Source organism: Microtus ochrogaster, chromosome 18, assembly GCF_000317375.1.
Source record: "Microtus ochrogaster isolate Prairie Vole_2 chromosome 18, MicOch1.0, whole genome shotgun sequence".
Lineage (NCBI taxonomy): Eukaryota > Metazoa > Chordata > Mammalia > Rodentia > Cricetidae > Microtus > Microtus ochrogaster.
In genome coordinates, this window is record NC_022020.1 from 46,530,004 (window position 1) to 46,541,954 (window position 11,951).

At 51.6% G+C, this 11,951-nt stretch overlaps 1 protein-coding gene across 2 annotated transcripts in view; it reads right to left on the reverse strand.

Moving 5' to 3' along the window:
• The window catches only part of Ndst1 (N-deacetylase and N-sulfotransferase 1), a 27,665-nt gene extending 16,438 nt beyond the window's left edge, over positions 1 to 11,227 (reverse strand). Inside the window, exons 1-4 of one of the 2 annotated variants that reach the window (XM_026783523.1) lie at positions 10,320 to 11,227; positions 5,114 to 5,608; positions 2,075 to 2,162; positions 580 to 734 (exon numbers count right to left, since the gene is read on the reverse strand). In XM_026783523.1, the coding sequence (XP_026639324.1) occupies positions 580 to 734; positions 2,075 to 2,162; positions 5,114 to 5,608; positions 10,320 to 10,832 (1,251 nt within the window). In that variant the 5' untranslated portion in view covers positions 10,833 to 11,227. Of the gene's footprint in view, positions 1 to 575; positions 735 to 2,074; positions 2,163 to 5,113; positions 5,609 to 10,319 lie in introns of those variants that run through there. The other variant, XM_013349522.2, reaches the window with a different exon arrangement.
• Between the last annotated feature and the right edge of the window lie 724 nt (positions 11,228 to 11,951).

Below are 11,951 nucleotides of genomic sequence, written 5' to 3' on the forward strand. Positions count from 1 at the left end.
TTTTTTTTTTTTTTGGTTTTTCGAGACAGGGTTTCTCTGTGGCTTTGGAGCCTGTCCTGGATCTAGCTCTGTAGACTAGGCTGGTCTCGAACTTACAGAGATCCGCCTGCCTCTGCCTCCCAAGGCGTGCACCACCATCGCCCGGCCGTAGATCTCTCTTAAGTAACTCTGCCAGCTCTCCAGAGGTTCCACCCTGGACCCAGGAAATAAACAGGCCTCAGCATGCGTCCTTAAGTGACAGCCTGAGCCGCAGTTTCTTTGATTTGGGGTTTTGGTTTTTGCTGTTTTGAGACAGGGTCTCATGTAGCCCAGACTGGTCACAACTGATCCTCCTGCCTCTGCCTCCCAAAGGCTGGAATTCAGACATGTACCACCAGGCCCGGTGAGCTTTGGTTTCCTGTCTATAAAGAGGGCCTGCCCTCTTGAGGTATCCAGGAGACACTGCTATCAGGGCAGCTCACCCCAGGCTCTGGCACAGAAACACACCTATCAAATTGAACTGTACAGCACTGAGAGGCAAGTGAAGCCCAGCCCAGCCCCTGATCCCCCCAGCTCTGTCCCCTAGGGAATCTTACTCACGACAGCGAACTTCTTGTTCAGGGCCATCTGCTCAGCCAGCACAGACTGGTTGTGGAAGAGGTGGGGCTGCATGTGGCTCCACATGTGGGGGAACCACCAGAACTCTTTCACGTAGGACAGCAGAAGATCATCCCCGGCATCCTCGGCGTCGGTACCTAAGGCAGGGGCACAGTACTCAGCACAGCTGGCTGGCCATTCAACCCTCCAGCCTGGCCCCTGACTACAGATGGGACATTCAGTCAGCCAAGGGTCATTCATGTAGGAGCGGTGTGGAAGGTCAACCGAGCTTTGGCAGAGGAGACACAAGTCTAATCTGGACTGCCCTTGCCACACTATCTCCTCTGTGGGCTCCTGGTGTTTGAAGTCAACAACCCCAATATTTCTTCTGCCTTTCACATGCCTGCTCTTGTCCTGTTCCAAGGATCTAAACTGGGTCATATGTCCTTTTGCCTACTAGCCTGCAGAAGTTCTGGGTGGACGCAGGACGTTTAAACCTCTGTACAGTCACTACAGTCTGTGAAGGGCTAAGAACAGATATGCAGACCATCAGTAGTACTCTCAGGAACCTTTGGGCCATCTTGCACACTCTCGACCGCAATCTATTACTGACTATGGTGGCCCTGCCTACAACTCCAGAAGCCATCCTCACTGAGGACTGTAGACCTGGTTGCCGTTCATTTGCCCAGCATGTGAAGAACCTGGAAGAACCTGCAACCTCATCCCTGCTACTGCAAACAAAACACGCGATATTGGTGGTCATGCTGGGGAGGGACAGTCATTTGTGCTTTCACTTTCTATGCTATGTGTTTCTGGAACAGTCTTAAAACTCAATCCATTTCTGGCTACTGTAATAGCTTGGCAGAGCTATTTCAGCAATGAAATGACCACACTTGACAACCTGAGTTTAGTCCCCAGGATCCACAGAGTGAAAGGAGAAAATCAATTCCCAACTTGTCCTCTGACCTTCATACGTTATGGCATAGGAATACAAACGTATGTACACATAGGTATATATACAGTAAATAAAAATGTAATAACAGCTCTTTTGTTTGTTTTTGTTTGGTTTGGTTTTCAAGGCAGGGTTTCTCTGGCTGTCCTGGAACTTACTTTGTAGATCAGGCTGGCCTCAAGCTCAGAGATCTGCCTGCCTCTGCCTCCCAAGTGCTGGGATTAAGGCATGAGATGCCACTATCTGGCTAAGCATTTTTTTTAAATTTAACTAATATCTTTTATAAGTGGAAATCATTTTGAAAGGTAAGGGTGATGAGGAGACAGGAGGAAGAAGATACATAGCCCAGGACTGCACAGGCTGTCAGGCGTATGGAAATCTTGTTGCTGCTATTACTGTCCCCAGATGCCCTCTGCTGGGACGTCCCTTGTGGACCATGGACTCTGGGAGTCACTCCCCACTCCTACACAGTATATCTGGTGCCCTTGTAACAGCAATCCAGGGGGCAGTTGTGTGGAGAGCAGGGATAAACCACCACATACATACCTGTGTGGAAGAATTTCCCTGAGTAGCCCAGGTTGAAGGTGAAGTTTGGGATGTGTGTACGAAGTTCATTCTGTGTATCAAACAGGGCCTAGGACAGGCAGAGGAGAGGCAGCAGTGAGGGGGGTCGGGTCAGACTCCTCCCACTGAGCATCCGATTGGTATCCTGTTAGAACAGGACCAGCTACAAAACTCACAGGACCCAACACAGGGCTGTCAGTAAAGCTCGTGATGGAGCCTTTGCGTCACATCTGAGGACTGGGTTCCATCTCCAGCACAGACCCCAAGATGCATGTGCTGGGCCCTTGCTCCAATGCTAGGAACATCAAGCAGTGAACAGCAGGCCTCAGTTACACAGGGACTGCCTCAGCATAATCTCTGTGGAGCAACCCAGGCTGCTCACCTAAGAAGCCGTCCCCCTGCCATCTCCTGCGTTGGACCCTGGCTTGAAACGCCCTGAGCTCCAGCCTGGATCAGCAATGCAAGCATGAGAAGCTTTTGAATTTCTTAGGCCTTAACTGCAAAAGGGGAACAGAAGATCTCTGCCCTCATGGGGCTCTTCAGACAAGTGAGAATCAGTCTGTGAAACTGCAGGGCTTGTGGTGAAAAAGTGATGGAGAGAGCTACAGTCACAGCTGCAGCCACTGACACCGTGAGCAAAAATATCTCCTCAGGAAGGATTGTTCTCCTCAGGAGAATGCAAGACTAGATCAAAGGATCCTGGCCCTTCCAAGGATGTCCTCTGTGTTCTGTGTGACCACATGTAGCACCTATGGGAGTCCATGGAAGGGCTGACCTCTGGGCCAGGACTGCGCTGCTCACACGGCTTTCAGTAAACCTCCAGGAGCTCACTTTTAGGAAGGACTGTTACCTCGGGTGTCTAACCAAGTCTAACCACTGCCTGACAGACACATGATCCAGCCATGTGGCGGCAGGCGAGCTGTCCCATCTCTCTGAGTCACTAAAAGGGGACTCATACCTCTTCACCAGCTGCTGTGACATCCAAAGAGGGTCACACACAGACGGCTGAACACCGAGCCTGGCACTCACCAAACCCAGCTACGCAAACTCTGTTGGGACTACAGAAACTGCATTGAATTGCCAGAAGGACACAAGCTAATGAGGTGACAGTTGTGGTTCTGAAGGAAAATCAGTGGGTAGCTATGTTCAGTACTAAAGTGGAAAACTAGCCCTTCAGACTCAGAAAGATGTTAAAGGGGAAGGAGGCCTGACAAAGAAGCACTTGCGTCTTCCCTGAGCTGGGAATGTGTAAGATATTTGTTCTCTACAGACATGGCTCTTTGCTGCTGCACTACCTCTTCCTCAGAAATGGGGAAACTGAGTCAGGCACGGAAACATGTTTATAAGCCTGGCATTCAGGAAGGATGGAGGATCAATAGTTCAAGGCCAACCTGGGCTACATGAGACTGAATCCAAAAGAAAAAAGGGGGGCGGTGCTAAAAGCTAGGCAGAGTATTCAGGAGGCTAAAGATAATAAAGTCTAGACTAGCCTGGGCTATAGTAATCAACCCTGGATCAATGGCTCACAGGGTACACGGTGAGCCTGGAGCTAGAGGCCTCACCCTGGACCACAGTCTGTCAGACATTCCCTGCTAATGCAGTGAGGACCCAAACTATAACGGATAGATGCTTGGGCCACTGGAAGAGTGTGCCAAGCAAGCAACAGGGCCATCTGCTTTGTTGGGGTTGGTTCAGCACTGCATGAAGATGTTGGCAGGATGGCTCAACTGGAGTGAGCTTAAATTCTTCAACAGAACACCTGAGAAAAGTGTCAGGAGCAACACTGTGCATAAAAGCAGATCAACACTGCCTAGGTCTGCTGTGGCAAGTAAGGGAGGGAGGAGCCTGGCCATGTGGACATACCCCTCCCGGGCCTCAGCCGGGCACCACTGTGTAAGCCTAGTATAGCAAACAGCCTGAGCCCCTCCCGGCACTCCCCCTTATTTTAGACCCAGTGATGGGATGAGACTTCCCCAAGTCACCTAGTCAGAGTCACTATCTGCCATGCTCCTGTTTGCAGAGTTCATTTGTGAGCAGGACGAGGCCACAACCCCAGAGGAACCCTCCTTCTAGCCAGCCCTGCCTAAGGCTTCAGGAAGACAATGCCAATGGGTCTGTGCTGCCCACGGAGAGTGCCTGCCACACTGTCTAAAGCCTCCTTCAGCATCAAAGAGGTCTGTGTCTGGTGCTAATGCATCTCAAGCCCTGTTAATCTCCAGAAAGGATGCCCAGTCGGCAGGCAGAAGCTCTGGGCACTTAATCCCGTTGCCTCCGCCTGCTTTACTGCTATGGTGGCCCTCTGTGCAGCAACCACAGCGATGTCCTTCCTCTACATCTGTCTCCTCCGCAGGGTCTCCAGGGAGACCGATGGCTAAAGGACAACTGCAGCTTTTGTAAAAAATAATTATTTATTTATATTTTATGTGCATTGGTGTTTTGCCTTCATGTATATCTGTGCAAGGCTGTCAGGTCTCGGGAGCCACAGACAGTTGTGAGCTGCCATGTAGGAGCTGGGAATTTAACATGGGTCCTCTGGAAGAGCAGTCAGTGCCCTTAACCACTGAGCCATCTCTCCAGCCTGGACAACTGCATCTAAAAGACTGTCCTCTGGCAGGCTTCTTTCTTGACAGTTCACATGTATAGCTACCCTGTGTTTGTGAGAAGTGCCCACAAACAATTTGCTAAATGGTTTCAGGATTTAACATAAGCCCCCACCATCCACATACAGCTGCTGGAACATGCTGTACATGTGACTTTTTATTCTGAAGAATCTTGTGGAACTGTGATAATGACAAACATTTTAGAAGAGTTAAAATCACATCTGGGCTAAAAGGCAGATAACAACCCTAGCCAGATCTGTTTCTGCCCGTGTCCCTTCCTCCTGAACTCCAGCATACAAATGCAAAACATCTCCGTACAGTAAGACACCAAATGGCTGAAGTTGGATCAATAGGTCTGCAAACAGCACAGTAGTCACAGATGGGGGTGTGGCCCGATGAGGCATTCCAAGAGTCTCCTTACCTTCACATCCTCCACCTTCATGCGTGTGCCCTCCTTGCCCACAAAAATATCATCGATATCCACCAGGATGTATCGGTCCAAAGGCAGTGAGAGGCGCTTCCCTGTGAGGAAGGCCACGGCATCCACGAAGACAAGCTTATGCAGCCAAAAGTTAAGGTTGTTGCCAAACAGCACACGTTGGATGCCATCATGGAGGCCCAGGTCCTGAACCACAGTCGCGTGTAAGGCGGCATGCAAGCCAGCATCTGCGCCCAGGTGTGGGATGGATTCAGAGGAGCGTGTCTTGGCCAGCAGTACTGGTTCATAGGTGGAGTGGTTGGACTGGAACACAGTCCAATCCTCACCGGGCAGCACGCCCTTCTCCACCTCGCTGGGCCGTGTCACATAGAGCAGCGGGGACTTGGGGTTGATGCTGCAGTCCTTTAGGCCCAAGTTCGAATGCAGGAAAAGAGGGAAGCCTTTGAGTTGTGCACTTAGCAGGCTGTTCTCATTGGCCTAGAGCAGGAAAGGGTAGGAGAACAGCTGTCAGGCATAGTAGAGAACAGTAATGTCAACAGTATTTACAACTTCACAAGAGCTACCATATCCCTCACTGAATACACACACAGACACAGACACATAAATACACACAGACACAGACAAACCCATGCTCACAGACATACATACAGATACACATACAGTCAGATGGATACATAGACAGACAGAAATACAGACAGACACAGGTACATGCACACACAAAGACACAGAGATAGACACACACACACACACACACACACACACACACACACACACACACAGGCTCCCTTCCACACAGAAGGGCTGCTCTCTTGCCCTCTAGCCACCACTGAGAGTGATGTGATCTTTACTGCCTCCTCCGGGGACTTGATGCTGCCCCCATTCCCTGTACTCCATCTCCTCTTCCCTGGCCTCACTGGTGACTCCTTCATGCTCTTCCTCACCCTTCCAGACATCTGACTCCAGATATATAAAGTACATCTGTCCTTGTTCCTATACTGGTTCTATCATCTCTAGGACTCATAAACTCCTGTTCATCCTTCAAAACCAAACACATATACCTGCTTCCTGCAATGGCCTCCCTGGGACCATGATAAAGTCAGCTGCTGCACTGGGTTCAGAGCATCCCTCCCCACTATGCCTATTTGAAAACAAGGCTTTAGTTCTTACTTTGGATCCCTGACACCCAGGTGGGACACACATTCATTTGCTGAGTAACTATTTTTAAGAATGAAAGAGGAACAGAGACCTGGCCGTACCTAGCACCTGATAGCTGTGGGTTCCCGGGTTAATTTATCAGTCTGCAGCTAGTTACTGTACCAGACGTTAGAATAAGTATTTAATGAGATATAGTGAGAAAAGACAGGAAACTGTGTCAAGTGAGAAAAGCAGATGTGACCCTCCCCCTTGAGTCAAGCAGGGAGGAGAGACAGCCATCAAAGCCATGTAAGAATAAAACACGGCATACCTACAGGGGAACAGTCACAGCTGGGGACCAGCACATGCTGGGTGGTCAGCAGGCTCAGGAGGCTCCTGGAGAAAGGGCCTTTGGAGCTTGTTACAGAACAACTGAGCGACTAGAAGGAGGCAGAAGTCAAGTCCTAAGAATAGCCAGTGGAAAGGCCCTGAGGCAGGAGAAAGAACACCGTGACCACGGAGCCAGAGAAAGGACAAGAGTCAGCAAGGTCTCTGGAGCTGTCAGACTCTACCCAAGGATTCTGAATGCTGGAGAAGGAAGGAGGGTCACCCACAGGCCACCTGTGGGGCTAGCCTAGAGAGTACCCCACCTGAGCACATGCTGAACAGAGAGTGGACAGGAGGTGATAGTCTGAGCCTTGAGCCAGGTGCAGAGCTGAGCCTGCCCAGAGGAAGCTCTTTACTCATCTTAACAGTCAGGCCTTTCTCATTCCCACAGAGCTCTGCAGGGGCCTGGCTCTGTAAACTGTGATAGGGAACCACTCTAGATCTCTAAATGCAGGAAGTGCCTGCCAAGTCCCCATCCTGAGCCAGCCTCAGTGCTGAAGTGCAAGAGACTGCGACCCATCCTCAGAGACACCCTCCTGAGGCTCCCAGCTCCCCACCACAATGCTAGGCATTGGCCGAGAGTATGACCTATCAAGGGACCATAGACAGACACATCAGGCCTTGTCTACCACTGCTGGGGCCTGGGAACTCACCACAGGCACTGGAGTTCGGGGATCCCATTTCCAAGTCTGGCCCCGAGCTTGCTGTGAGGTGCTGAAGAAGTCAGCCATGATAGCTACCACAGACAGCCATGAAAGGATCCAGCCAGGGAAGGGAACAGAGGGTCTAGGGCAGAGGTGCTGGCCCTGTCACAGGGTCCTTCCTACTCCTCAGCACTGAGACAGGGGTGACCCTGACATAAGGAGAGCCTGAGCGACGCGTGGGATATGGAGGCCTAGCACAGACTTCCTTCTCAACTGGCGAGACACACTGAGAAACCCTGTATCCTTCTGGGTCTCTAGTCGGTCTGCTTCTATGCGGTCTTCTGAGGTCATCCACTTAGAAGCAGTAAGCTGGGCTGTCAAATCTTGGCTGGGCGACATACTATGTCACTCTGGTAAAGCCACTTAATTTTGAGTCACGTTATCTGAGAACAAAGTGCCTACTCCATGGGACAGAGCACACAAAGCAACATGCTGGGCACTGAAAGGTCAGGTGGCCTTTGCTGGCCCTCAGGGTGCATACAGATGCAGGCCATCTACTCCGCAAGGCAGATGCGTGACTTTGTAGGAATGGCACAGGTGAGGACCTGACCCCATCTCAAGGACTTCTCCAGGGCACAGTGTCAGAGCCACAGACCAAGGGCAACCACTACGTTTGCTGAACTGGAGTGGACACGTCACCCCCGCAGCCACTGATGGAGTGACTGCTGGCCTAGTCTTCAGGGCTTCCCTCAACTGTCCGACTTCTAGCAGGGTCTAGAGGCAGGAGCTGGAACTCGTCTCACTAGCTGAGCACCCTGGCCATGGTCACAGAGTCTGGATTTTAAGCTCATGATTTCACCCCGCCTTGACAATCTGGCCTGAAAGAGACGGAACTTGAGCCCTGGCACAAGCCCTTGAGTCTAACAGCAAGGAAGCCAGCCTTAGCAGAAGAGTAGTGGTGTGCCTCGACCACCAGGAGGCGAGCGTTCTAACCCACAGCCACAAGCCTCTGCTCAAAAGCCAAGAGTCTTGACTTATGCAACAGGGCAGGGAGAGCTGCCTTTGCCACTGACCCCAGTGAGACTGAGCGCATATGTCCCTGCTCTTCAATGGGCCTCATGCTTTTACCATACAAAAGGAGCTGGGGATTACACAGGGTTTGAGTTCTGTTATTTTAACTGTGTTCAATGTCCACGCCCCAGGCCTAAAGAAGCCCAGTACACAACACAGGGCTTCTGGCACAGACCTCCACTGAGAATATTCAGCGCCAAGACTCATCAAACCTTAGAAAGACCAAGCCTATGGCTTCGGTTATTTGAACTTGAATCCTGGACAATTTCTTTTTGTTGTTGTTTTGTTTGTTTTCTCAAGAAAGGGTTTTTCTGTGTGGCCCTGGCTGTTCTGGAACTTGCTTTGTGAATCAGGCTGACCTTGAACTCAGAGATTCACCTGTCTCTGCCTCCCAGGTGCTGGCATTAAAGGCGTGGGCCACCACCACCTGGCATTGAATACATTTCTTAACCTCTTTCTGCCTCAGTTTCCCCTCTCTTAAATCACCATACCCTCTGCCTGCCATGGAAAATGGCTTATTAGTGAGAAGTAAGTTAATTTGTGCAAAGCAGGCAGGCAGCACAGGGCACTGAAGGAGCTCTTAATAAATGTCAGCCGTTCTGATGATTCTCAGGCCTAGGGCTCTGAACCAACCTTAATGAAGTTCATGGCAGGAGAGGGGAGAGAGTATAGGAGGAAAGAAAAAAAGCACAGAGATAATGGAGCCAGCCTAACTTTCTGCTTCTGTGAAGCCATAAACCAGGCCAGTGTTCCCCAGAGGGTGCTCTGTGAAAGAGATCAAGCTGGCTGAGAAACATGGCACTGGGCAGCTCCGCTGCAGGATTTCTAAGGCCTTTGGTGTTTTGACTCACTATCCCTTTTCAGTGCAGAGCCTCCTGCTGCATTAGTGCATGAAAGAACATGCTGTGGGAAGCCTGAGCTAAAGTAGGCCCTCCCAGCACTGAACAAAGGAACAATGAGCAGAGAGGGTTGAAACATGGGCACCTTCTGCCCGATTCTATCCATTGCTCTAGGTACAAACACCATGCAATAGCCCTATGGCCTTCCCAGACTCTTCAGGCCGCTTCAGAGGGGACAACTTTCCTGGCTGAGCACAGAAGCCATTGGCCCCCATAGCCACTCCTGCGCCCCGTTCTCTGCTCCTCCTCATTGCCCATATCACCCCTGCCAGGGCCTCTGTGCTTCAGTCAGCTGCCTACTCCATGGCTACTATGCTAAATGTCAGCTCTGGAAGAGCAGGGCCCTGCCCGTTCCCACTATTCTATGTACTAGTCCTCAGCACAGGGCCCAGCACACTGGAAGCATCCAGTAAACAAATGTCACCTCAAAGCCCCCAAGTCCCCAGCTGGTGCCTGCACTCATCTTCCATGACCATACACCATTGTTCCTGCCCTTCCTCAAGGGCAGACCTTCCATGACAAGCTTTAAGCAATAACCCGGTCCCAATCCCAGGGGTGGTCCTGGGAACTCCACAAAATCCAGAGCAGCTCCCCTCCTGCAAACTGGGATTTCCTTCTCCTTTCTCCTAGTGTAAAATGGCTCTGGTTTGAAAGAAATACAAACTTCACACACACACACACACCCCCACTATCGATCTCCAGGAGGAAGGCTATAGATAGGGAGCCAACCTGCCTCAGGTGGGTGACCACCCTCTTATGTCTGCACCTGCTCATCCTGAGATGACATCCCTAGCAGACTATGCCTTTCCTGCCTTGCACCCAGCCCCAAGTCTCCTTCAGGCAAGCACCTAGTGTGCACTGAGTCCCATGTGCAGCAGACAATGCCTCCAAATGTCTTATTGAGCATTCATCAGCAGGAAGCAGGAACCCCTTTAACCTTGATGACAAGCCCAGGCGCTCAGTGCTACCACTGCACTCGTTTACAGTGTGAACTGGGAGGTGCTTGGCTAACAAGTATAGAGACAGTGCTGGGCACTGCTGCTCCCTGAATACCTTGAAGAAGCCAATGATGCCCACACCATAGGCCACACAGTACTTGTCCAGCAGCTCCCGGTTCCAGGCATCCAGGTTGACATACTTGAGGATGTTCTCATAGATGATGAGGGCAAAGCGGCCACGGCCCTTGTCAGTGAGTGTGGGCATGTCCCCCTTTCCTGGAGCAATCTCTGTTCGGTACTTGAAGCGGCTAGATTCCAGGATTGCCACCACTTCCTGGCCCAGCTGTGAATAGAGGCTCTCCACAAATACCAGCACCAGTGGGTCCGTCCGGGAAGGGGCAACCGCCTGCACAGGCTTGATCGGCAGGAGACGGCTGGGAGCCACAGGTGGTGGGTCCCCAGAGTCGGACTCAGAGGCATCTGCTGAGGGCTCAAGGCCCCGGTTCCAACCATACAAGTAGTAGGCAGAGACAAAGACACTGAACAGGCAGAAGACAAACAGCAGAAAAAGGACAGCCTGTGGGGACATGTGCCGACACAGTCTCCGGAGGCACGCCAGAGCAGGCATCCTGGCCCCCAAGATCTCAACCAGCAGAGGCCCAGCCTGGCCTGGCCCCCTCAAGGCCTCACACAGGAGGCCCAAGAGTTGTCCACTGAACTGAGAAATTCGGAGACTTAAGAAGTAAGATGTTCAAAGGGCAGTGGAGAGAAGAATCCGGGCCCCTGGCCCTTTCTCCCAGCCAGGGGCACAGTCAACCGGCTGGTCTTGCTCCTTCCTTCCTCTACACCCCTTTATGTCACCATGGCAAACCCCAACGTGGTCCTGTGCAGAGCAAAAGTGCCCCAGGGCGTCAGGGCCTTCTGGGAGTGGTCAACGGCAGGTCAGAAGACAATGGGCCAGCCAGGGGGTGCTGCATGCCGCTTGCTCTCTTGAGTTGGACCCACAGGGTGAAGGCTGGGGAGCTGGGGAGAGAAGGAGAGAATCAGAGTAGGGCTTTCACAGCTGACCACAGAAACCCGAGTCCTGTCAGGTGGGCTCATGTTCAGGAACTGCCACCCAACCTGACACTCTTACCTCTGTGAGCCTCAGTCTCCCCATGTGGGAAGTGAAGCAAACAACGGTAGCCATATCACAAAGAGCTGGGAAATGAAGGCCAACAATGGAGAGAAACCACTAGGAGTGCACTTTCTGAAGAATCCACCATGGCAGCTGTAAGTGCTCATCATTATTAGCCAAGAAAACTCCACAAGCGGGGGCTGGAGCGATGGCTCAGAGTAACCTCAGTACTCAGACTGAAAGTACTGTTCTTGCAGAGGACTGGATTCAGTTCCCACCACCTACATGGAGGCTCACCAAGATCTGCAGCTCCAGTTTCACGGAACTCAACGTCTTCCATAGGTACCAGGCATGTTCATGGCACACATACATACATGCAGGCAAAACACTCATACACGAAATACAAATGCAGTATCTTAAAGAAAAACTCCAGACGCAAAATGTGACACTGAACAGCTGCCAAGGCCTGGGAGGAAGTGTCCCATCAGGACCAAACAGCACAGCCGCCTGTCCACTCCCTCCTGCCAGCCTTTCCCGGTGACCCTAACAACCCCAGTCCCTAACAGAAGCAGCCAGAGCAGGGATCCAAGCCAGCTGTGTACAAAAGCCTAGAGGACGTCACTGCTGTTG